Source organism: Schistocerca nitens, chromosome 3 (genome assembly GCF_023898315.1).
Source record: "Schistocerca nitens isolate TAMUIC-IGC-003100 chromosome 3, iqSchNite1.1, whole genome shotgun sequence".
NCBI classification, from domain to species: Eukaryota; Metazoa; Arthropoda; class Insecta; order Orthoptera; family Acrididae; genus Schistocerca; species Schistocerca nitens.
In genome coordinates, this window is record NC_064616.1 from 82,038,778 (window position 1) to 82,063,009 (window position 24,232).

The following is a 24,232-nucleotide window of genomic DNA, read 5'->3' on the forward strand; positions in this document are numbered from 1 at the left end:
ATCCAAATTACCGTCTCCTGTTCCTCACCTTGGACGTCCATCTTTCAGAATGACAGCCCCGGTCTGGGTGTACGATTGCTGTTCGCATCTGGGCTCTTCTCTCTGGGCTTGAGTTTTTCCCTCTCCCAACTCTTTTCCGTGCCCATATACGTATACCCCCGTGATGTGTGTCCCGCCCATGGCTTCGGCTGGATTTGGCACAGGACCCGAAGAAATCAGTCCCTCCTGAGGCCCTCCGCCGCCACTTTCTTTCCATCCTTGCCGCGTTTCATGGCTCTGACGTGGTCTATAATGACGATTCGATGGTTGCTGGTCGAGTTGGTTATGCTCTTACTCTTGGGGATCATTCTGAACAACGCTCATTGCTGGCTGGCTGCAGTGTTTTCACTGCCGAGCTGGTCGCCATCTCTCGTACCCTAGAGTATTTCCACTCCTGCTCAGGTGAGTCGTTCATTATCTTTAGTGACTCCCTGAGTGGTTTACAAGCTATCGACCAGTGTTTTCCTTGCTTTCGTCTGGTGATGGCTATCCAGGAGTCCATCCATACTCTTGCCTGTTACGTCTGCTCTGTGGTTTTTATGTGGACCCCGGGTCATTTCGGCATCCCGGCTAATGAATGTGTTGACACACTGGCCAAACAGGCTGTCAGTACACTGGCTTTGGAGAGTGGCCTTTCAGAGTGTGATCTCCGTTCAGTTTTGTGGCAGAAGGTCCTTGGTACCTGGGGTGATGAATGGCGCACCCTGCCTTCACCAACAAACTTCGGATCGTCAAGAAGACTACCGGTGTCTGGCGCTCCTCCTTGAGGGCCTCTCGCAAGGGCTCTGTTGTACTCTGCCGGTTGCGCATTGGCCACACCTGTATGACGCACTGTTACTTATTGTGCCGTGACGACCCATCTCTCTGTCGCTGTGGTTCAGCATTGACAGTGGTCCACATTTTGTGGGACTGTCCGATTTTAACTGCGCTCAGGCAGATGTTTGCGCTGCCTATCGGAAGTTTCTGCAAAAGCAAACATAAAAGTTGAGAAGCTATTCAATCACCATAAAGTTATTTCAAAGCCTTAGGACAGTGTCTTCAGGCTCATAGCATGACAATCTTTTAAATATGTATGAAGAGTCATTTGCAGATAAAAACAATATATATGTGAATTTCACCAGAAATACGAGTAGATGTGAAATTTGCCAAAAGTAAATGCTGCATTTTCGGGTCTTAGTAATCGATAAATCTGCTCAATTTATTCTGTATCTTCAAGTCCACTATGAGTTACTGGAATGATAAATATTCATACCAATGAATCAGGAGCACAAAATTATACATGGTAGTTCCTCTGGTAAATTTGAAAAAAAATCTGCAGAAAATTATCAGTGTCAATTCTTTTAGTAAACATATGCCTTCAGGAGGAAGACATTTACCAAAAAAGTGGGGTTCACAACCAACTTTAGACTATGCATAAAATCCTCATTTGCAACCACTTCAATATCAAAGTCAGTTTAACAACTCCAATGAAATGCTGCTTCAGGCACAGGCACTACCCTATCTGATGCACCTGCACTACACATTTCACCTACTGGTCCACTTGACACTGTGTTACCCAGACTATCATCAGTTTCCATAGTAGTGTTCAAAACTGTAGAAATAGTAGCTATGCCATCTGAATGAGTGTGTCCTCTAAATTCTGAATCTTGTGTGTGCTTTTCTGTAACCTCATTGTAGCAGTTCATTGCATAATCAGCCAGAATTTCATCTATCATCTAACTAAGCCTCTTCAGTGATGTCATTCTTATAGATGTAAAGGAAATATTCATGGATGTCAGTACGCTAAACACAACCGAAAATGAATATATAATACCTCCATTACATTCAAGTGTGTGTGTGTAAACTGTTTTTGTCGTGTTGCAGAAATAATCAGCAGAAATAATGTATGGTATTTATGAATTCACAACAGTCTATTTACTTATGTATGCGACACGGAAGAAAACTACCTGTAAATACAATGGAGACTTGATTATCCAGGCTGTTGTCATAAGCCATCCACATAATCAAAAATCCGAATGACTGAATGTATGAAGAAAAGTGATTTTTCTATTATTAAGTATGGTTATCTTTCTATGGTTAATACATAATGTTAGGTGATGGCTTTTGTAAAAACCAACAATACAAAGTTTCGTTCAGGAGTTCATTTTTTGCTTTCATCATCACTTTTTGATGTTTACTCATGTCTTCACTATCAAGTTTGCATTTTTACTTCAGAATTACATTGGTTTTCTTCTTACTATTGCTTGTCACAAAAGTACGTACACCATGCTCATCAGCTATCTTACACCTAGTTCTTCCTCCCCCCCCCCCCTCCTCCTCATTTTTTTGAATCAGTAATATTTTTTGTGATTTTAAACAATAACACCAGTTTTGACATTTTTGAACACAGACATGACATGGTACAGTGGCGTAGCAATTGGAACATGTCTGACTCAAACAATAATGAAATGTGGGCTGTCTGACTCAAGGAATAATGAAACTCATGGGGGCAAAGACTGCACAGGGTCTGGTTGGGTAATACCTGTGTGGCGTGTACTTGCACGCATGGACTAGACTACAAAGATGTTCATGGTTCACAATCTGGATAATTGCGAATCCATATAACTAAGGTCCAGAAAATCGAATTCGCAGTGTATGCTGACAGACAACTTCCCTATTGATTTTACACTTATAGCAGAATAGATCAGAAGATAACATGCACAGGTGGCAGTTGGTAGACGAATCTGAAGCCAGCTCTGAAGGCTAATGCCACAAAGACTATTGGTAAATATTTATACCATTACTCATGTATTCCCTTAAATCTCAAGCCTATCAACGTAGAAACACAGTAATCGTATACACACTTATCAGAGAAACTACTGTGAATTTATTAATACCAGTAAAATTGATTGATTGTTGTAAATAAAGTAACAAAACAGCATTTAAGGCCAGTGGTATATACTGTGTTTACCTGAGCATAAGATGACTCCCATTTTTTAAAGAGGCTCCATCTGAAAAATTTATTTTCAAGATAATCTGATTAATCAGAATTACAGAACATTTTATTGACATTAAGTATCTGCCTAAAAAGTTAACATTACACATATTCTAAACTTATGCCATTTATTGACAGTGTGCATTTTGATAATACAAGGAGAAATAAAATAAAGAAATAGTTCACATTAATTAGTAGACCAGTCTCTTTTCTATCTTTTTTGCTTACTAACCCAGTCGTCTTTGAAATTTATATCTTAATTGTTAGGAATATTTGGTATTTCTTCTGAATATGTTGCCATTTCTGAGATTGTGGTTACTGTGGTATTCGAGAACAAAGCTCTTGCCACCACCACCACCACCAGGAATACACATGTGATTTCATTGCTATACTGACATGAGAATGTTACAATGTCTCTTGCTTCCAAACATATTGTCTGCCTGTCGATCCCTCATTGGCTGCGTAGAACCAGCTGCTGACACATCGCCTTTCAGTCCTGTCATATTCCAAGGTGGGCGTTGGCAACATTCCAGCACAAAACATGCAAGTGTGCCATAGGCCTTATCTAGACTTTTCCCTTCTCCTGCAGAAATGAATACTGTTGTAAAGTATTTGTCCAATTTTAAAGTCAATTCAATTCCAAATACAAATGGATCCAACAAACTGCAGTTCAGATGTGGTAAATTTTCATAAAAATGGTATACATTCCCAGGGTTGGTAACACTATGTTTTCTGCCCACTCACTATTCCTCTCCCTGCACTCATCCTAGTCCTCAAGCCAAGCTGGTGTCACTGTTCCCCCTCCAACCCTTCTGTAGTGCTGTTGTTGATCAGCTGTGAAAGACAGGCTGCGATACTTTGTAGGGCCCAAGTTTTGTGTAACATCAACTAATACATAGAGAAAAGATAGCAATGAAGATTCAGTCCAACTTTTACTTGTCCCATGGTCTGCTGACATGGTACTACATCCATGACAGGTCTTGCCATTGTTATTTATTCTCGCGATAATAAATTCTGTTAGTTTAATGTGATTTATTTTGTTTGTTATACATTTCATTCTGTATTAATTTTCCTTCTTGTTTTGTCTGAGCGCCATCATCATGTTCTAAAGCTGACCAAAAGCTGGTAAATTTTTACCCAGTATTCTAATACATGAACAATGAACGAATTTATCATTTGCAACCCACTTAGTAAATAATTAAATTATCTCAAAACCAAATAAAATACTGATCTGGGTTCAGAATCAAGTAATGCTTTTTGAGGAACATTTTCTTTTGAATATTACCTTTACTTATAAAGTAGCATTAATATTTGTATATGGTGTCAATACATGTATGAGAACTTTAATTGCAAACCTGTTGAAATACAAGAGTTTGTAAGATGATAGAATTTAATGCTATTTCCTCCTGTGTTTCACAAACTGTAAAATTTTAAGCAGAGCAATAGATTGTTGTATCGGCTAGTTCATAGTTTCTCGTGTATTCCTTGCACTAGCACCATGCTAGTCAAATGTCACAAGGTTTGACATATTGGGGAAATGTTCGAACTCGAGCATGTCCAAATGAAAGTATCATTTGCCCCTCCCCCCACCCCCCCCCCCACCCAACCCCACTTGGCCTGCCCTTGGTTCAAAATAAATCTGCATATGACCTTAATAGCCAGTGCTTCCCTGGTGACCCCTGTATACTCCATTAAACAATGTAAAAATGTTGATCTCGGCAACAGTAGTTTAATCTGTGAATGTAAGACTACCCTGTATTTTTCGAATGATGCATTTGGGAGAAAACATCATCTCATAACTGGGTAAATATGGTATATATTTACCAGTCACATAAAGAGTTAATTCAAAATGCATTTGACTTAATAACCAAGTGAATGTGCAGAAAATGTAGGCTGAAATAGCAAAATGTGACCAGTATAGAATGGTGTGGACGTGGGATGAGCTATACACAGGGTATAAGAGAATGAAGCTTCAAAAATTTGGGAGATCATAGAGGTTGAAGTTTTGAACTTTGTGATATAAGCATCCTATAGCCTGAAATGTGAAATTGTTTTTACATCCATCACTGGGCTGTTGAAAATCCACACATTACCTCTGCAAAAAGTTACCAGGTAATATTCATAGTGAAGATTTGGGCTGGAATTCTTGGAGAGTACCTTATTGAAACACATGTCTTACTAGATTGTTTGAATGATGCATGGTCTTGCCTGAACTTCTGGAGGATGTTCCATTGCAAAAACAAAACATGATTCATTGTTGCACATTATGTAATGAAATTAATTGTCATCACATTGAATGTTTACCCTATAGTAAAGAAGCCACCTATTCGGTTTACAGTCTTTGATTGTACTCTACTGTTAATAAATGTTTTCCAAACTACAGTATTAAAGTGTTACATTTAGCCTACTGAATGTGTAGAAAGTGCATAGTGCTGTAGAAACTTTATTTCACATTTCCAGCTATTAGTTTCTTACAAGAAAATGTTCAAAGTTTCATCCTCTACAGACTCTCAAATTTTTAAAACAACATTCTGTTACACCATGTATGATGTGTCGGTTTTTCTCTTACTTTGGTTTTCTCACATCCTTTCCTCTTGAGTAATAGAAACATGCTATTGTTGCCAGAACTTGCATTTCAAGAGTCTTCCGACAGGTGCCTGGAAGTTCATTTTATTAGGATTTCTCTTTCATTAGTGTAGTACCTCTGTACACTTTATTGTGGAACTGTGGAATATCATGAATGTAACTGGTGAACAATCCAGTCATGATTTTTATTATTTTTCCTGTTTCCATATATTAAGAAAACACTTCCTTTCATTGAGTATGAGAGGTCAAGTATCTTATGTTGGGGGGATAACTTTTTTAGTTATCTCTAAAGTTGTGGCACAGTTTGTTGGTATTTGCACCAAAAGCGGGAAGACAATGAAGATTTCATGACCAAATGACTTTCCTCATAGTAGAATTTTAACATCCACTTCGTATGTAGTAAAGTAGTGTATCTCAAAGCATTTTCCGCGCAAGCAGAAACTTTTCAGAAACCATGACCAATGATAATCACTTCTTTCATCTTTGACAACGATTTTTGTGTATGAAAAGTACTAAGTTGAACTGTGGTTTGAAGTCTGCTATAAATTGTAGGTTCACCTGTAGCTGACTGGTTTAGTCAGTTCAGGCTTCATTGGAAGGCAAGGGCATACGACCACCAATAGGGCAATGGCTAGGAAAGCATTTTGACAATTAAAACAATCTTCGATAATGAATAGCTTTACATTTTTCACTTAACCGATGTTATTTATTTATTTCATCCAAGAATCATCTCACAGTGGTGTAGGAGTTGTCATAGATCAGTAGCTTAAAGTATAGGTATATAGACTATTTAAGTATACTCTATAAGAATAGGCTGTGGCATTGGTGAACCAACCATCGTGCTTCGTGGCATTTGCCTGTAGTAATCTGGGAAGACCATGGAAAATCCTAAACAGGATGGCAGGACAGAGTAAACCTATCCTCCCGAACATGAGGTCAGTGCCTTTTAATTTATAGACGAACATATACTGGTAACTGATAATATAAAAATATAGTTTTACTCCTCATCGCCACACACGCTAAGGACATTTGTTGATGACTTTCGGGACATTAACATGCAGCTATACCCCTTGTGATAACTCCAGTGTGGACAACCAATTTGTAGGCCACCAACATTGAAGTATGCCACGTGTTGCCATTGTCTCCTCCTCTGCCCACCTGAAAAAAACTGTCTCTGCGCGACATTACTACCATGTATTTCAGGTCCTGGCACACGACTTTCTTTAAAAAGCAGTAAACCATGAGTATGTATTAAAATTCAACAAGGTGTTGTAGTTTCATTGTTTGTTATCTACTACTCTGTCATCCAAGTTATCTTTAGCACTGTTGTACACATTAGTTTTAGCTGGCTAAATAGGCAACATATTCAAAAAACAAAGCATAAATGTTGCTTACAAAATAAACAACTCAATACAAAAGCACATCCCAAAACAAATCAATACCACATAGTTACCAACAACCTGGTATCTGTCTATCAGCTAAGTTGCAGAGATTGTGAAAAAAATATACATTGGAATGACTGGCAGGACATTTGACACAAGATATAAAGAATTCATCAGAGCACTGGAATATGGTACAAACCATTCAATATTTGCAGATAATCTAAAACAGGAATACCACAGACCAAGCAATAGTGAAAAAGGCATGAACATCATAAGAATCAGTAAAGACAGAAACCACCTTCCTTTCCCAGAAAATTTCCACATGCACGAAGAATTAACACAAAATAAACAATTGATCAATGACTGAATAAATACTGAAAACCGGACACTACATACAAAATTGGGGGGGGGGGGGGGGGGGCGGCATAGCAGAAAGAAAAGAACCTTTTTTATCCTTCACACAACTCCCCCCTCTCTACCTCCCCCCCCCCCCCCCCATCCCCCCCACTAGTTTCATTTCACTTCTTACTCCTCACCTTTTCTTCCATCACACTACTGTGCACTTTTACACAGTATATAAATACACAGCAACATAATTAAATAGATTAAAACACATACAGTTAACTGAAAAAATAAAACAAGTATAAGACAAAAAAGGCATTATCGTGTGTTGGTAACACTACAAAACACAATACACACTTAGAAGTATAAAAATAAACAGCTAACAGTGGTGTATGAAAAAGTGTACTGTGCAAAACATAAGAAATGCATAGTTGTGCAGAGCAACGAAAAATTAAACTGCAAGTGTCTGTGTCTAATAAAGAAAGACACCAAAGACCTGACAGCAGATGACATTTCCTGTTGTTGGTAAAAAACCAATCAGAAATCACTGTAAGTCAAAACCAGCAAATTGTTAAAGAACTGTTTTTTGATCTTAAAAACAAATCAAATTTTAAATGTCTTTAATTACAGACCCGTGATGGTGCTTTACCTCAATAAAATGAAACATGTCTGGTGAAAAAAAAAAACACTTTTCATGTAGTTGTAATGATGGAATGAAAACACCCTCAGGAATGTTTAATAATAGTATGTTTCCACAAGACATTGGCTGTTAAAAATGATGATAAAATCCTAAAAGCATAACGTGCTGACGACATTCTTTTTGCCAGTATCTTTGTGCGCTCATTACACATCAGTTGATAATCAATATTCGTTACACTATCTTCTAAAGGTATGTCATCTATACCTAATGTGACGCAGTTGTTTTCCCTCTTAATGTTGAAGTGCGTGCTGTTCATTCTCTTCATGTTCGAGGTCAGTTTTTGTATACTACCCAACTGTAAACATCTTTTGAGGGATTCATTTGCTTTCAATAATAGGCGCTCTGGTGTTTTATCAGTGACTGATGTTGCTGTCGTCAGCATAGAGAAATCTTTCTCCATGTCTTGTACTATCTGAAAAGTCATTAATCTATGTTAAGACCAGAATTGAACCCAGTACATGACCCTGAGGAACACCTACATTTGTGTGTTTCTTGCCTAGTAGTTGTTGTTCTACAAAAACAGCAGATGAGTGGACTATCCCTACCTCATGTATCCTGTTTTTCCAGCTAGGACTGGAACCACTTGTTCACTACTCCTCTTACACCTAGTGGTTCTACCTTTTTTAGCAGTATTATTTCATAGTCAACAGTGTCAGAAGCCTTGGACAAGTCCAAGAATATTATGTTATCACACGTGCCAGTTAAAAGTATGGTGTGTACTCTCTTTTTAAAATGCTGTCAGTTCCTTTTTGATATAAAGTGTCCATGAGTAAATGTCAGATTGTAAGATGCACCGCCATATTTTTTAATTGCGTGATAGAATAGAATGAAGAAATTCACGTGTTGTGGAAGTCTGTCTGCTCTTGAATTAATACTGATTGTGATGTTTGTACAGGGTTATGCATGGCCATTTTACAAGCCTGTTGATGCTGAATTACTGGGTCTCCATGATTACCATGACATAATCAAGAAACCAATGGATCTTGGGACTGTAAAGGTATTTTTTATATATTTAAAAAGTTTACTATAAAATTTGAAACTGTTGAAGGCTATACAGTGTGAGTAATTGCCATATAATCACACTTACAGTCAGTTTATTTGTGTGTTGAATTGGTTTTACTTTATACAGAACCATATCTTTGTAGAAGGTGTTGCGCAAACACCACTTACCCGATCATTTTTATAGATGAAACAATTTTTTTTCCGTATATGGTACTAGGTACTCTGGTAGGGCTCATGGTCAGCTACGTATAGATCACAAAGTTTTTAACAATACGAGAGAAAGAAAGTTGGTATTCACCATATAGCGGAGCTACTGAGCTGTGATAGGCACAATAAAAAGATTCACACAATCATAGCTTTCGGCCATTAAGGCCTTTGTCAGCAGTACACACACACACACACACACACACACACACACACGCAAGCACAAGTGCAACTTGCACACACATCTGCAGCCTCAGAGAGCTGAAACTACACTGCAAGCAGCTGCACCAGTGCATGATGGGAGTGGCGACTGGGTGGGGGTAGGAGGAGGCTGGGGCGGGGAGTGGGAGGGATAGTATGGTGGGAGTGGCGGACAGTTAAGTGTTGCAGTTTAGACGGAGGGTAGGAGGGGAGGGGGTAAGTGGCGGAAAGGAGAGAGATAAAAATAAGAGAAATTAAGATTGGGTGTGGTCGTGAAATGACGGCTGTGTAGTGCTGGAATGGGAACAGGGAGGGGGCTGGATGGTTGAGGACTGTGACTAACGAAGGTTGGGGCCAGGAGGTTTATGGGAACGTAGGATGTATTGCAGGGAAAGTTCCCACCTGTGCAGTTCAGAAAAGCTGGTGTCGGTGGGAAGGATCCATATGGCACAGGCTGTGAAGCAGTCATTGAGATGAGGGGTATCATGTTTGGCAGCGTGTTCAGCTACAGGGTTATGCACTTGTTTTTTGGCCACAGTTTGTTGGTGGCTGTTCATGCGGACAGACAGCTTGTTGGTTGTCATGCCCCTAGATGTGAAGTATTACTGTGTCACATTGTTTAAGGGTATGGTACCGGGACTGCGGCAAGCAGCCAACATTGTTATCCCCTCACTGCTTCTTTTTGGGAAGTCTTCTGATGTGACTAAATTAAAAGACAGTGTAATGAAGTTGAAAGTTAAGGGCGACAGACAAGTTAGCATTTGGTGTGTGAGCAACTGTGTGAAAATTTAAATTTCGAGTTATCGGCTATGCAAAGGATGACAGAAAGTGGGAAGCTGGCTGCAGATTTGATTTGATGAAAAACATGTTTGTCGGTGGTGTGCAAGTGAAGAGCAACTCTAAATAGTTTGAAAAGTTGGAGATCATTTCAAAAACAAAAGTCCAGGTATCCAGATGTAGAAAAAGACTTTCTTGATTTTGTAGGTCTAAACAGGAAACGTGAGCATGCCATTACAGCTTTGAATGATTTGAACTGAAGGCTGGAAATTAGCATGTAAAAGAAATATTTTGCCAGTGGAATTGAAAGTTTAGTATGGATGGGTTTGGCTAATAATCTATCTATCCATCACAGAACTGCTATTGTGCAAAAACTGCCTCATGCTTAGGAAAAAGAGTTTTTAATGTCTTTTCAGTGTTATGTGATCCAACTTTGATGCAGAAATTATCTGCTTTCCCAAATAGGGACTGCAGGCCAAACACGGGTCTCATTTTGATATGCTGAACAGTACTACAGTAAATAAAATAGGGGAACATAGTGTGCAGATACGTACATGTAGTGCTGAAAAGCGGCGATGTACAGTGATGTTGAGCACATGAACAGAAATTGACATCATATGTGGTTTTTAATCAGAAAATCCTCCCCAAGGGAGAAAGCTTCCCAGCTGGTGTTATTGTAAGAGCTCGTGATGGTGGGTGGATGACAGACGAACTGGTCCTGGACTGGATTTCAGCAATGTGGAATAAGCAGCTAGGAACTCTTCTTCACTCAAAATCAATGCTTCTGTTGGATAGTTTTCATAGGCATGCTGGTGAAACAAAAACTGAAAAGACTACTATGTGACCTAGTGATTATTCCAGGCTTCATTACAAGTGTGTTGCAGGCTGTGGATGTGTGTATCAATCATCCTTTCAGAGGTAGAGTGAAAAAGAGTTACATCATTAACAAAACAGCTTCAATGCCAGGAGGTCGAGCGAAGGTGAAGAATCAGACTCTGGTGATACTGAGATGGTAGGAAGTGATTTGGTCGCTGGTAGGTACAAACAAGCTGATGCAGTTTTGCAAAACAGATTTGCTTTTCTTTTTTCAAGAACAGCTTCTGTATTTGCTGCCAGGAACTGTTATAAAACTTTGACTAACACGAGACTAGCAAAAAGTGTACTTTGTTTGTGAGTACTAGTATACAATAAGAGAACAACACCCATTTTCTTTGGCAACAGTTGGCATTACAAATATTTTCTAATCATTGTAGTCTTTAATTTGAATGATCTGAACAAGTATATTTGATATATGTAGCAGGTTCGTACATGATTAGAATAAAAACTAGTCAGAATAGTGACTGAAATTCTGGCATTCCAGGTAAGATCATGAAACTGGCACATGAATTTAAGTTGGATGCCTTTTTTAGATTCTAATTTGTCCTCTTGTAATAATTCAGTGATGAGGGTATGTAAATTAGTTATCTACGACTTAATTCACTGTAAACTTAATGTCTTCTTGGAGTGCAGTCAAAGATATGGAAAATGCATTAAAAAAACTCAAAATAAAATGTTATAAAGGTTCAAGTTTCCTGCTATATTCTTCTTACATTTTTGATAGTTTACAAAAGTAACTGCAATAACTTGTAATGGTACTAATTTCAACCCACAAGTCACGTGTACATCTCATTTTGAAATTGATTATTTATGATCGGAGGCTGCACTATGATTTTTCAAGCCAAAATTTAGGGAAAAAAGTGCAACCTATATTCGCACAAATACTTTATATTTTACAGTGAAGGTACTTGGCCTATAGTCTTCATAAATTTGTGCATGGATGTTGCGTTCATTATAAGTAGTAGGCAGATTAGATTTAAGCCACTTCACTACATCTTTTGTTATCCTATCAACGGGATAATTTCAAACCAATAACTTCGATCAGATGAAAGTGGTTTGCTTCATCAAGACTTAAACTGTGGATCGAACTATGTGAAGCTGAAACTGTGATGAGACACGACTGGTTATGGAGAGAGTGCTATTTGATTCCATATCTGTCCATTATAGTCTGTAACAATATTATGTAAAGGAAAGTTGTTACCATATAGCGGAGATGCTGAGTTGCAGTTAGGCACAGCAAAAAGACTGCCACTAATAAAGCTTTTTTCCAGTAAGGCCTTCGTCAAAAATAGATGACACGCACATGCACAAACGCAACTCACACACGCGTGACTGCCGTCTCGGGCAACTAACATCACTCTATGCCTATTGTGACTCAGCATCTCTGCTATATTGTGAATAGCAACTTTTCTTTTCATAATATTGTTACATTTCATCCTGGATTTTCCATCATTTTTGTCTCTTTTTGAATGGCTTCTCTAAATCAGGTGTTCTATAATTTCTCTAAATTACTTTATGTGAGTAATGGGATTGTTCTTTTAGTAAGGCCTCAGTTGATTTTTCATTTGTTGTCTTCTACATTAGCAGACAGTCCCCCTGCTGATATTCCTTTTTGTTTTATTTAAATCTGAAAGATGATCTTTCATGGGCAGTTGTCCTCAACCTGAGCATCCTAAAACCACTTAACAGACCACTTAAAAGTGTTCATTTTTTAAACTTTTTTTTTTCTAAGTTGTCGGTCAGTATACAAGGTATAGTGGCTGCATTCCTCTTTCAGTAGGACCATGGATAGTAAAGAGCTGTTCAAATCAAGGTGCTAGCTTCACCTGTTGAACAGGGTGTGCTTCTATTGGAAGAGCACTGTTCGTATTAAAAACATTGTCTGGATTTTATTCCCAACCAAATTCACAGTTTTTTAACCTTCACAAATTTTCAAACAAATGCACACCCTGCAAAAAAGTGAAGTGTTTCAATTTCAGTCTTTTTACTGGCAAAAGTCTTGTATGTATCATCTCTCTTATGTATAATGAATCATTTTTTCCCCTCCAGTATTCCCATAGTTTCCTCCTCCCTCTCCCCCTACCTCTCCCCCTCCCCTCCCCCTCCCCTTTTTTTAAACTGACCATTTGTCACTGTCATGCACACTTAACTGAAAATTAATGTCTGCTTTGTTACTATGAAACAATTTTTCAGTAAATGAAGTAGAGTTGTCTCCTTTCTTAGTTGACTTTGAAGTCAATACCTACTTCAGTGTGTTGGATGTCTTTCATCTGAAAGTTATTTCACCATCGTAATAAGCTGCTGATGTAGCTCTTGTTACAGATTGATTAAAATGGCTTGAGTCTTCTGATGTTTAGCCCTATTTAGGGGATATGATGTCATTGTGCTGGTAACATGAGTGGAAAGACAGCTTCCCCAATGTGAAACTAACATTGCAGCACGTGTAACACTTTCTTCTGCAACATTATCAGTGGAACCTTGCATCATTGGCTTCAGTTTTTCTTATCCTTTCTGTCTCTTTTTTTTCTCTCCCTGCAGTCCCTCCCCTCCCCTCCCCTCCCCTCCCCCCCTCCCCTCCCCTAACTTTTGTTGTGAGTTTGTGTTTTTAAGCACTTTGCTGTGAAACATTTGTTGGCATTGCTTCAATTAGCGTTCTCCATTAAAAGAACACTTTCACAGCTTTCAAAGATGTCAAGGGTGGGTAAAGGAATTCTAATCCGTGGACAAGGCAGCGACTTTGTGCATTCCGTGCACAAGTATTTGGAACTGGTATATATTTGTAGTGCCCTGATTTTAAGTGAAGCAAAAGTTTTGAATGAATCGGTTTCGACACTTAAGATACATTGGTCTGCAGTGCTGAGAAATAGGATATAGAAAGGAAGGAAGGAAGGTGAGAATAATGTAGCAAATTGATCCATTATTTACAGGAAAGTGGGCAAGAAGTAAGTTACTATAATCCGATTAAACTTACTTTGTGATTGACAGATTGTAGTGGAAGGGGACAGTGTTTCTGGCATCCAGCCAGCCACACTTCCCAAGACGCTGCATGAAAACTACAAATGAGGCAACACAGTCAGCACATGGCACTCAAGGAAGAACTGCAATTGGCTGGCGGCTGGCCCACACCACTTGACCCACTAACATGTCAAGTCACAGAGTAATTTTAATTATACATGTGGGCAACCAAAATGGACACATTCCTGCTGGATGTAATATACCAACATATGTACTGGTATTATCAGTGCAAGGAATGCTCTGTTTTAAATAAACTTCTTTTCAGCCTCAAAGAAGCACAGATTTTTGGAATAAGTTATTCCTTTCAAAATGTATCTACAAACTTGGTTTATGGCACAAAAATGTTTCATCTCAGATGTTTATCGTCGAAAGAATTGAGGTAGTGATAGTCATCAGTTGTTTCCTGTGTGAATCCCAAACACTCAAGCAGTACGCTTCAAAACATTAAGCCTAGATGTTTAATCAACGTAACTGTGTATAGCAGCGTACTATTAAAGCTGTACTTGAATACTACAGGATTGTTATTACTACTCATCTGCATTAGCTTACTTTTTTTTTCCTTCATTTAGACCAAGCTGCCATTAATCACACCAACTATAAATTTTATCTTACATAATCTGATATCGTCCTACAGTCACTTGACAATGACGCCTTCCTGTACGCCATAGCGCCATCAGCAAACAGCCACAGATTGCTGCTCACCCTGCCCCTCATATCATTTATGTATATAGAGAACAAGAGCAGTCGTATCTCTCATCTTTTGGGCAGTCCTCATATAACACTTGCTGTTGAGTACAACACACTGGTTTCTATTACGTAAGAAGTCTGAGAGCAACTCACATAGCTGGGAACCTCTTCTGTATGCTCGTTTTCTGAAAATTTGGGAATATTAAATTCGTCTGTTGTCCTTCATCCATTGTTTGCAGGATATCATGTGAGAAAAGGGCAACCTTAGTTTCGTATTAGTGATGCTGTATAAAGCTTTGGTGATTTGTGGACAGATGCTTTCTGTCTCGCTTGGAGATTTATTATATTCGCTCTGAGAAAATGTTCAGGAATTCTGCAGCAAAGTGAGGATAAGGATATTTGCTGGGTCCGTTCCTGTAGCCTTATATACAGGAGTCACCTGTACTTTTATCCAGTGGATTGAGACTGTGCGCTGGGCAACAGATTTGTGATAAATGCAAGCTAAGTAAGGTCCCAATGCCATAGAGGACACACTACAAAACCGAATTGGGATTCCATCTAAACCTGGCAACTTACTTGTTTTCAACTCTCTTTCAGTTGCCCCTCTACGCCAGGGATGCCTATTACTATGTCCTAAATACAGGAGTCTGTGTGACAGTCAAACAACAGTTTGTTTGTACAGTCTTCCTGCATTTATGATTTCTTAAATGAGGTATTGAAAACTTCAGATTTCCTTTTGCTGATAGCAGCTTTCCTTTTGCTGTCCTCTATCAGCACACCAAACTGGTTGACAACTTACTAGATAGAAAACTTCAACTGCTTAGTAATTTTACATAGAACCAGAATTTTCTTAGAGTTCTCCACAAGATCTTTCAGTGAAGTGTGACAGTGGAAATTGTACACTTTGGGGGTTGATCTTTTTATAGGCACAAAAATTTCAACAAACTCTGCTTTCTCAGCATTTTCCGAATATTGTTATTAAACCACTGTGGGTCTTTCTCATCCTTAATCCACTTTCTGGTACATACTTTTCCAGACAATGATTTACAATCAGTTTAAACTTTGCCAATAAATTCCTCAATGTCCATCATATTGGAAGTAAATGACATCAGTTGACTGTCTTAAGTAAGGTACTAACAACTGCTTATCTGCTCTTTCCAGTATAAATATTCTCCAAGCCTCCTTGCTGGTTTTATAACTTAAGTAACCATCGTCACTGTGATGACATGATGATCATTAATTCTTGTCTTTTTACTGAAACTGTTGATTAGGTCAGGCCTGTTTCACATTACAAGATCTAAAACATTTACTTTGCACATGTGTTTTCAAACTAGCTGCTCAAGACAGTTTTCGGCAAACCTGTTCAGAACTAGCTTCACAAGACTGGCTGTTCATGTAACCTACACTGAATCCAGATACATAAAAGTCTACTCTCAGTAGGTTAAAGGACCTCCAACTAATGTTAAATGATACGAGTGTTTCCACGATACTAAATGTAGATTTTCTTTGAATGATTCTAAAAAGCTTTAGCACAAAATGATTTACCAGAAGAGGGAGGGGGGGGGGGGATTAGACACCATAGGTGTGGGAGTGTTCATTGCAGTTGACAGACATATTCCGTTGAGGTCAAAACTGAGTCAGGCTCTATTAAAGTTAAGTTTAGTTGCCAGTCCAATGCAAATTTTTGTGCAATAATCATATCTCCAGCAATACATTCTCTTCAAGATTTGTTAGTTTTCTTTACTTACATTCAGCATTAATAGTTCAAGTTTTTTATTTGTGCTGAGGTTAGCCAGTAAAACCACAGAAATATTGACCACAGATGTTTGCAAAACTGTTTCATGTGTAATCCAGAGAGCTACTCAACAATAAATAATCCAGCCACAAACACGCATTTAAACAGACTACTCTTAACACATTACTAGATGTGCATTCTTATATTGTCACATCTCTGATGTGATGAAAATTTTCTCAAAGCTCAACTTATTTTCTTGTTCAATAGAGTTGTTTGTTTTTTGGTATAAGTGTTAAATTTTATTCATTTGTGCCATTTTAACATTACGGCTGAGATGAATAAAGTGGGCTGTGATGGAACAGTTAAAAGCAGCAATGTTTTCATAAGCAATCATTCAGTAAGTGTAAATTGTGCTTTTGGCATTACCACTGGCAAGCCCACTTGAAAAAAGAATGCGTTTCACTGTATATGTCCAGTGTAAGCTTGTATTCCATCTTTAGTGACATAGACATCAATTGGATGTTTCTTCCATTCCTTCCTCTCTGTTGAAGAAAATTTCTTTAGAATGCATGATTCCTTATATTTATACATGATATATAATACAGTTTTCGCATTTGATAATTTTTTCCTTCCATATAGCAAAAAATGGATAATCGGGAATACAAAACTGCTGCAGAATTTGCTGCTGATGTAAGATTAATATTCACAAATTGTTACAAGTACAATCCTCCTGATCACGATGTTGTAACAATGGCAAAAAAGCTGCAAGATGTGTTTGAAATGAGGTGAGTTACCATAATACTAATTTTCACTGGTTCAATAACATACTTGTTTAACAGAGCTAACCAGTATTTTATTATGGAAGTTCAAAAATTTTGTTCCTAGGAATTATAAGTGCACTGTTTTAAGTTCCCATGGCATTTCTAGGTGCAGGGAAATATATCTATTGTTTATACATTCATCGGTGGTTGATAGTCTGGTCATTATCTGTTTAGAGAGAACACCAAAGTGCATTAGCGTACTTTTGCAGCATCTGATATAAATGTTATGTTACAGATGTGCTCTCTGCATCTTGTACTGAGCATACAGCTTTGTTGCGGCTAAAATTTTATCTGCAAAGAAAATGCGCCGTTTACAACAGAAAAAACATTGTGCACACACAAGCATCTGCTGACAGCAAAATGTGTCAAAGGCTTTAGGATGAAGATTATGCAATACTTTGTAACAAAAACTGCTTTTAATGAGCATAATGTCACAACTGTCCACAGGAAAATATTGCAAATAATGGTTTGAAAAGTGTTACTTTCAAAGTGAATTTGGTTTTACACAAGATGAGTTATGTTATTTGTGAGAATTTGTGATAAAATTCTTAAATCGTGGAGGAGCGTTTGGCTCTCATTAAAATTAACACTTTGAGGACAAGCCACTCGAAAACTTTCATCCCCAGAAGACCAGCCATTTATGCGATTATTTGAAATTTTACTTGCATACTTGTGTTTGATATATCTTGAAGGGCAACACATGCTAAAAAAAGACCAAGTTTCGAGCTTACTTTTTGATATTTATTTTAGTTCTTTCATAGATTACAAATCATATGATAATGATGGCAAAAAGTATAAATATCCTTAGAAATATGAGGTGAGTTCTTGAGCAATTTCACATGTAACTGTCTTTTCTATGGAAAAGTCAAAGTTGTCAACAGAACATGTATTCAGCCAGGTAACCCACAAAATGTTCAGTGAACAGCAGTGAAAATTTGGTTGTACTTGTCATAAATATTCAGCTGCTGAAATTGAAGCACTGTAAAAAAAAAAGTTGTATATTAATTCACACCACTCACTTTCCGTATTTGTGTGCTTGTGCTACTGTTGTGGTGCTGCTATTAGCCGACTACATCACTTGCTCTATGCTCTGAATATGGGCTGGGTCATTCCATGTCAACTCACCTAGGCGTTCCCGCTTGATGATCAGATTTCGTTGAAATTTTATGTGAACATTCGCACATGAACCCAAGGACTTAAAACACATTGTTTTGAATGAGACTGGTTTTGAAGTTAATGAAAAATGTAATTTGTAAAAGAAGTGCAAAATATACCTTACTTTCAACATTTTACAAAAATCATTATTATTTCAACGAATGTGGAGATAATTAGAAAATAGTAGAGGAATGAAATTTTGTATTCCACATTTTTGACATGTTCAGCATGCATTTACTGTATGAGAGATAAGAATTTGAAGTTCACATCTTTTCTAGGCTGCGATTTTCACGTCGAACTTTGATTCATATTATCTAGCATGGTTAACCAGTGTTGGATAGTCAAATACACTTTTTTTGGCAGTTAAAACAATGGTCTTTCTAACTAGCCCAGTCTGGAAAGTTTTATAAAACATGGTTTTTTGGAAAAAACTGTTTGAAAACACAGGATTTTTTTATCTTTTTACAGAATCTCTAATTTTGCACTTCATTTATTCAGTATTGAGTAGTGGTACATAAATTAATACTTTATATTTGAGAACCTTGTATTATTAGGTTTCTACATGCCAAGTTTCACATTCGTCATATCTTTTGTCCCTGAGATATAAGAAGCCAGACGTTGAAATTTTTTCAGGTGATTTTTGTCTAACATTTTCTGGTGGAATATGGCTTGTAAAATTCTTTTGGTTATTTTTGTTAAGAGAACACACAAAGTTGTATAAGAGGGCCAAATTTCATTCCTTTGATTGAAATATAGCTCGTGATATAACTGCTCAAATTTCTCAGAAATTCATGCTCGCTATGGGCAAAGTCAAATAAGGGTCAATCCGAATGAAGTGATCCAATACAAATTAAGTTGGTTGCTTGACCATTTTCAAATATTTTAATTTTTGTATATGATTACCCTATAATTGAGGAGTTCAAAACAGTTTTTTTCTTTTTTTAATTACCTTTCACCTTTACTGAATGGCGACCATTTTCTTTTGTAAGTGTGCGATAATGTTTCGGTTTAGAGACTTAAGCAAAAATATGAAGATCTCTGCACTGGGTTAAGTTAAAACATTACAGTTGACATGATTGTTTTTAGAAAATTGTCCTCTACAACATAGTCTGTTGCAAAAAAAATACCGTAAAATAAAAAATAACCAGTCAAAACGACCTCCAAATTTTCAAAGGTCCAATTTTTAGGCCCAAAAATAATAAACAAGGAGTGATTTATGAGAGTATATTTTTTTCCTATAGTTAGATATCATACACTACTAGCCTCATATAGAGCAAGAATACTTACAAATGTTTCCTTAATTTTTATGATTTTTTTTTTGAAATTTGAAAATTTTCATTTTTTGTAAATTTTGGGATTAGCTATCTCAGGCGGGACTGAATATAAAAATATGATTTTTGCACAGTTTGTACACCTATATGATAGCAACGTACTGGAAAAATTTCGACATTGACATCTGACTGAACAAAGATATGAATTTTTGAAAAGGAAGAGATAATTCACATTACTCTACAACTGATCTTATGGCTGTTGCCTGTTAATGTGTGATGTTGGTGGGATATAATCATTTATTATTGTAGTAAGGTACTGAATTATAATACAAAAAGTGGAAACATCACTGAAACTAACATTTATATTATTTTGACATACTTAAAATAAATATTTTGAATTAACATCCTTCAAGATGCGACTGTTCCTAAACCTTGTGGTGAATGTTAGGAACACTTATTTCTTCAGACTGCTTCTGTGATATAGAATTAGTCCTCCCAGTTGCTGTGGTAAGTTCAAGCACTGAACGTTTTCTTAAAACATTTTTCATTGGTATCCAAACTTTGTCACTAGTAGATTTTTTGAATGATGTTCTTGGGCCAGCACGGTGGTAAAAATGCACAAAAACAACATTGTTTTCCAAAATTATTCTTTCAACCTCTGCAAGCCACCACTGTCCATCATACACACATGCCACTATTTCATGCAACATTAAAGACAGAGATGTAATTGTACTGACACAATGATCCTCATAAATTTCGGTTTCTGATGTTACATAGCATTGAACTAAGTTTTCTGCTATGCCAAGGAATTTGTGGAAATCCTTTGTTCCTTTTATTGCTATACAGTTTTCAAATCTGGTGTGAAGTGTTTTCATTTTCAGAACCACTTCTTCTTTCTTGATCAGAAAACAGGTAATGCCTTTAATATTATCCTTGCAAAAGACATACCTGTACTGTGAGAATTTGATCTGTGCATGGCCTTTGTAGGCTGGCTTTACTTGCTTCACATTTTGTTGTACCTCCTACTCCATCACATGCATTTTTACCATGGCAAGAGGCATAAAAGTGCCATTCAGCCTCCAACCCAAAGTCTACTTTGTTGTTGCACAAATTTGAAAAATTCTTTTTGTTCTTATACTGACTACCACTTCCATCTGAAAAGTATACCAGCTTCTTAACCTTGGGAAATTTTCTTTTATGTGATTTATTACATACTTTTGAAACACATGTACAGCCAAAGTGTTGTGCTCCAAGTAGTCGCTTAAAATACAAATTGAAGAACTGCAAACTTTATCTTTCTCATTTTTAAAGTAGAGAATAAATGGATTCACTGTTACCTGGTCATTGACCCAGTGGTACTCTTGTATTGCATCCTGACTCACAAATGTAAAATTTTCTGCAAAATCAGCTAGCACTATACATTCAGTTTCACAAAATTGTGCTTTTTTGTCCTTCAAAAACTTACTTTGGATTTTAGAAACATAGTGGTAACTTTTGAGTTTTTGTAAGTTATCAATTAAAGATTCCAAGTGCTCTTCCTGATATTTTACCACTGTTGTCATTTCTGCCCTGTCGGTTGTGACCCACTGTTTGAAGGTAATACTATCTGGCATTTCCTCATCATATTCGTGAAACAATTCAATAACGGTTTCCTTACCAGGGCATTTATTACACAAACTCATCATGCAGTCATAACTGTTAGTGTCACAGACTATTAAATCTAGTAACTCTTTGTAGTTAAGATCTCTGAGTTTTGCACCCGCAATCATCAGTTTGACGTTTTGATGATATAAACAAACACATATGGAGTGTGTCCCTGAGGATCCAGCCGAAATACACCACTCAGGGCAGAGGTCACAAAATTTTGACCTTCCAATTTTGCATTAAGGATGATAATTTTTGAAAACTACATAAAGTTCATTTAAATTTGACAGCTCTAGTCATTTCTGCTTTGCTACTTTAACTCCATTTATAACAACTCTTTTGCTATCTTTGCAATATGAGCACAGTCTACTGTTTTCATCATATTCAAAAACTGTTGGATCTTTTTAATTTTTTCTTCACTTATACCTACTCCTTTCTTCTTTCCTAAAACTGGAAGAATGCCTTGCTCTTTCACAAATTTTCGTGTTAGTTTAACCAAATGATGAGAAACATTGAATTTGTGAATTATTTTATCTCTTGACCATGAGTGAGGGAGCAAACTTAAAATGTTAATTTTTTTCTTCTTTAGATGTCACTGAACCTTTAATTTTTAATTTCTCTATTAATCTCAAATATTCAGTGTCAGATGATGATGGTGGTAGGTTTTCTTCTTCTTTAGAAATAATGTTTGTATCTGTATTATTAAAGCATGATTCCAAGTCTCTTCTAATTTTGTCTGAAATTTGTTGTACCTTATGTTCAATAGCTGCTTTTCTTTTTCTGCTACTTAATTTTATTATTTTCGAAGCAGGAGATACGTCTAACTTAGAACAAGCAAAATCCAATATGCTAACAGCTTCCTCATTAGAAATATCAATGTCATTAACAATGTTACACGATTCTGGTTCTGGATTCACAACAAATATTTTTGAGTAACAATTTGGGCACAGGGAATTTCCGGGAATCGCATTACGTTTCACTTGGGAAGCTGTTTCACTCTCACATAACAAGAACAAACATTCAAGTTTTATTTCCTTCAAAGCTTTAGTAATAGGTTTTTTATGAACTTTAAGTGAATCACAGCACTTTCTTCCAAAAATGTGGTTGTACTTCAGAATATATTTCTTCTCATGATACTCACATACTGATGTTAACTCTCACAGTGATGTTACAGAAAAACTTGCTTGGAATTTAAACAGTTTGTCTAACTTCATCAAAGTCATTGACTTTTTCAAGTTTTTTGAAACTTAACCTTAAACTGTTTTGTGACACATTTCACTTGTTATATGTCCAACAGAGCACTGTTCATTCATGTTATTGCATTCCATTTAATCTCTCAAAAGTAATTACAGATTACACACAGAACAAAGCCCATAACACATTCTACACTCTCGAAGTATGTACAACCACTCTAACAGAGGTTTCAGAACAGACTGATTACAACAATGCCCCACCCAGCAATAATGTACTTTATTGACAATAAACCTAAACGTAAAAGAGCATTTTGATTACCATAGAACAAAAGCAAAAGCTCCTATTGTTTAATATTGCATTATTAAAAATAAATAAACTAAATGAATATTGGGTGATAGTGTTAACTAAATATATGTCACAATTAAATTTTATTAAAATGAAACAGTAAACCATTTAAATAGGCAACAGCCATAAGATCAGTTGTAGAGTAATGTGAATTATTTCCTCATTTTCGAAAATTCATATCTTTGTTCAGTCAGATATCAGTGTTCAAATTTTTACAGTACATTGCTGTCATATAGGTATACAAACTGTGCAAAAGTCATATTTTTATATTCAGCCCTGCCTGAGATAACTAACCCCAAAATTTACAAAAAATGAAAATTTTCAAATTTCAAAAATTCATAAAAAATTAATGAAACATTTGTAAGTGTTCTTGCTTTATATGAGGCTAGTAGTGTATGACATCTAACTGTAGGAAAAAAATACTCTCATGAATCAGTCCTTGTTTGTTATTTTTGGGCCTAAATAGTGGATTTTTGAAAATTTGGTTACCAAACTTTGGAGGTCAATGTGACTGGTTATTTTTTAATTTAGGGTATTTTGTGTAACAGACAATGTAGTAGAGGACACTTTTCTAAAAACAATCATGTCAATTGCAATGTTGTAACTTAACCCAGTGCAGAGATTTTCAAATTTTCGCTAATGTCTCCAGACTGAAAAATCGCCACATGTCTAAAAAAAAAAAAAAAAGGCTGCCATCCAGTAAAGGTGCAAGATCAAAAGTGTTTTTAAAAAACTGTTTTGAACTTCTCAAATTAGGGCAATCACATATAAAAAAAATTAGAATATTGAAAAATGGTCAAGCAACCATCACTGGACCACTTCATATGGATTGGCCCATAAGTGACTATAACTCGGCCACCTTTACTTCAGTGAATATTAAACTTTATACCACTGTTTATTGGAGACATGTGCAAATGTTAACAAATAGTTTTATTGAAATTTGTGATGTTAGAGCATGAAAATGTTCAGAAATTAGTCAATTTGACATGAAATGACCCTGCTGTCCATGGCTGGTGAGATCATATGACATGAGCTATGACCAGCTGACAAATCACATAGGGCAATTTCATTTCCAGTGCTTGAGAAGATGCCATGCTGTATTTTGTGGAATTCGTAGTTATAGTTTTGTAACATGAAAATATGCAGCACACAAGTTGCCACCCATCAAAGATCTTTCCAAAAGTGTTGTTTTTTGCTGGGTTTCGTTTTGTAAAGTGATGGGAAGTTTTATACCAGTGTGTGAAACCTTTACCATATAAAGGATTGATTGGTTTCGCAGATT

At 36.8% G+C, this 24,232-nt stretch overlaps 1 protein-coding gene across 7 annotated transcripts in view; it reads left to right on the top strand.

Moving 5' to 3' along the window:
* Positions 1-24,232, top strand: part of LOC126248046 (homeotic protein female sterile-like) — a 296,375-nt gene that overhangs the window by 166,997 nt on the left and 105,146 nt on the right. For all 7 annotated transcript variants that reach the window (XM_049948674.1, XM_049948680.1, XM_049948681.1 and 4 more), the window contains exons 11-12: positions 8,919-9,020; positions 17,160-17,305. In XM_049948674.1, the coding sequence (XP_049804631.1) occupies positions 8,919-9,020; positions 17,160-17,305 (248 nt within the window). The remainder of the gene's footprint in view (positions 1-8,918; positions 9,021-17,159; positions 17,306-24,232) is intronic.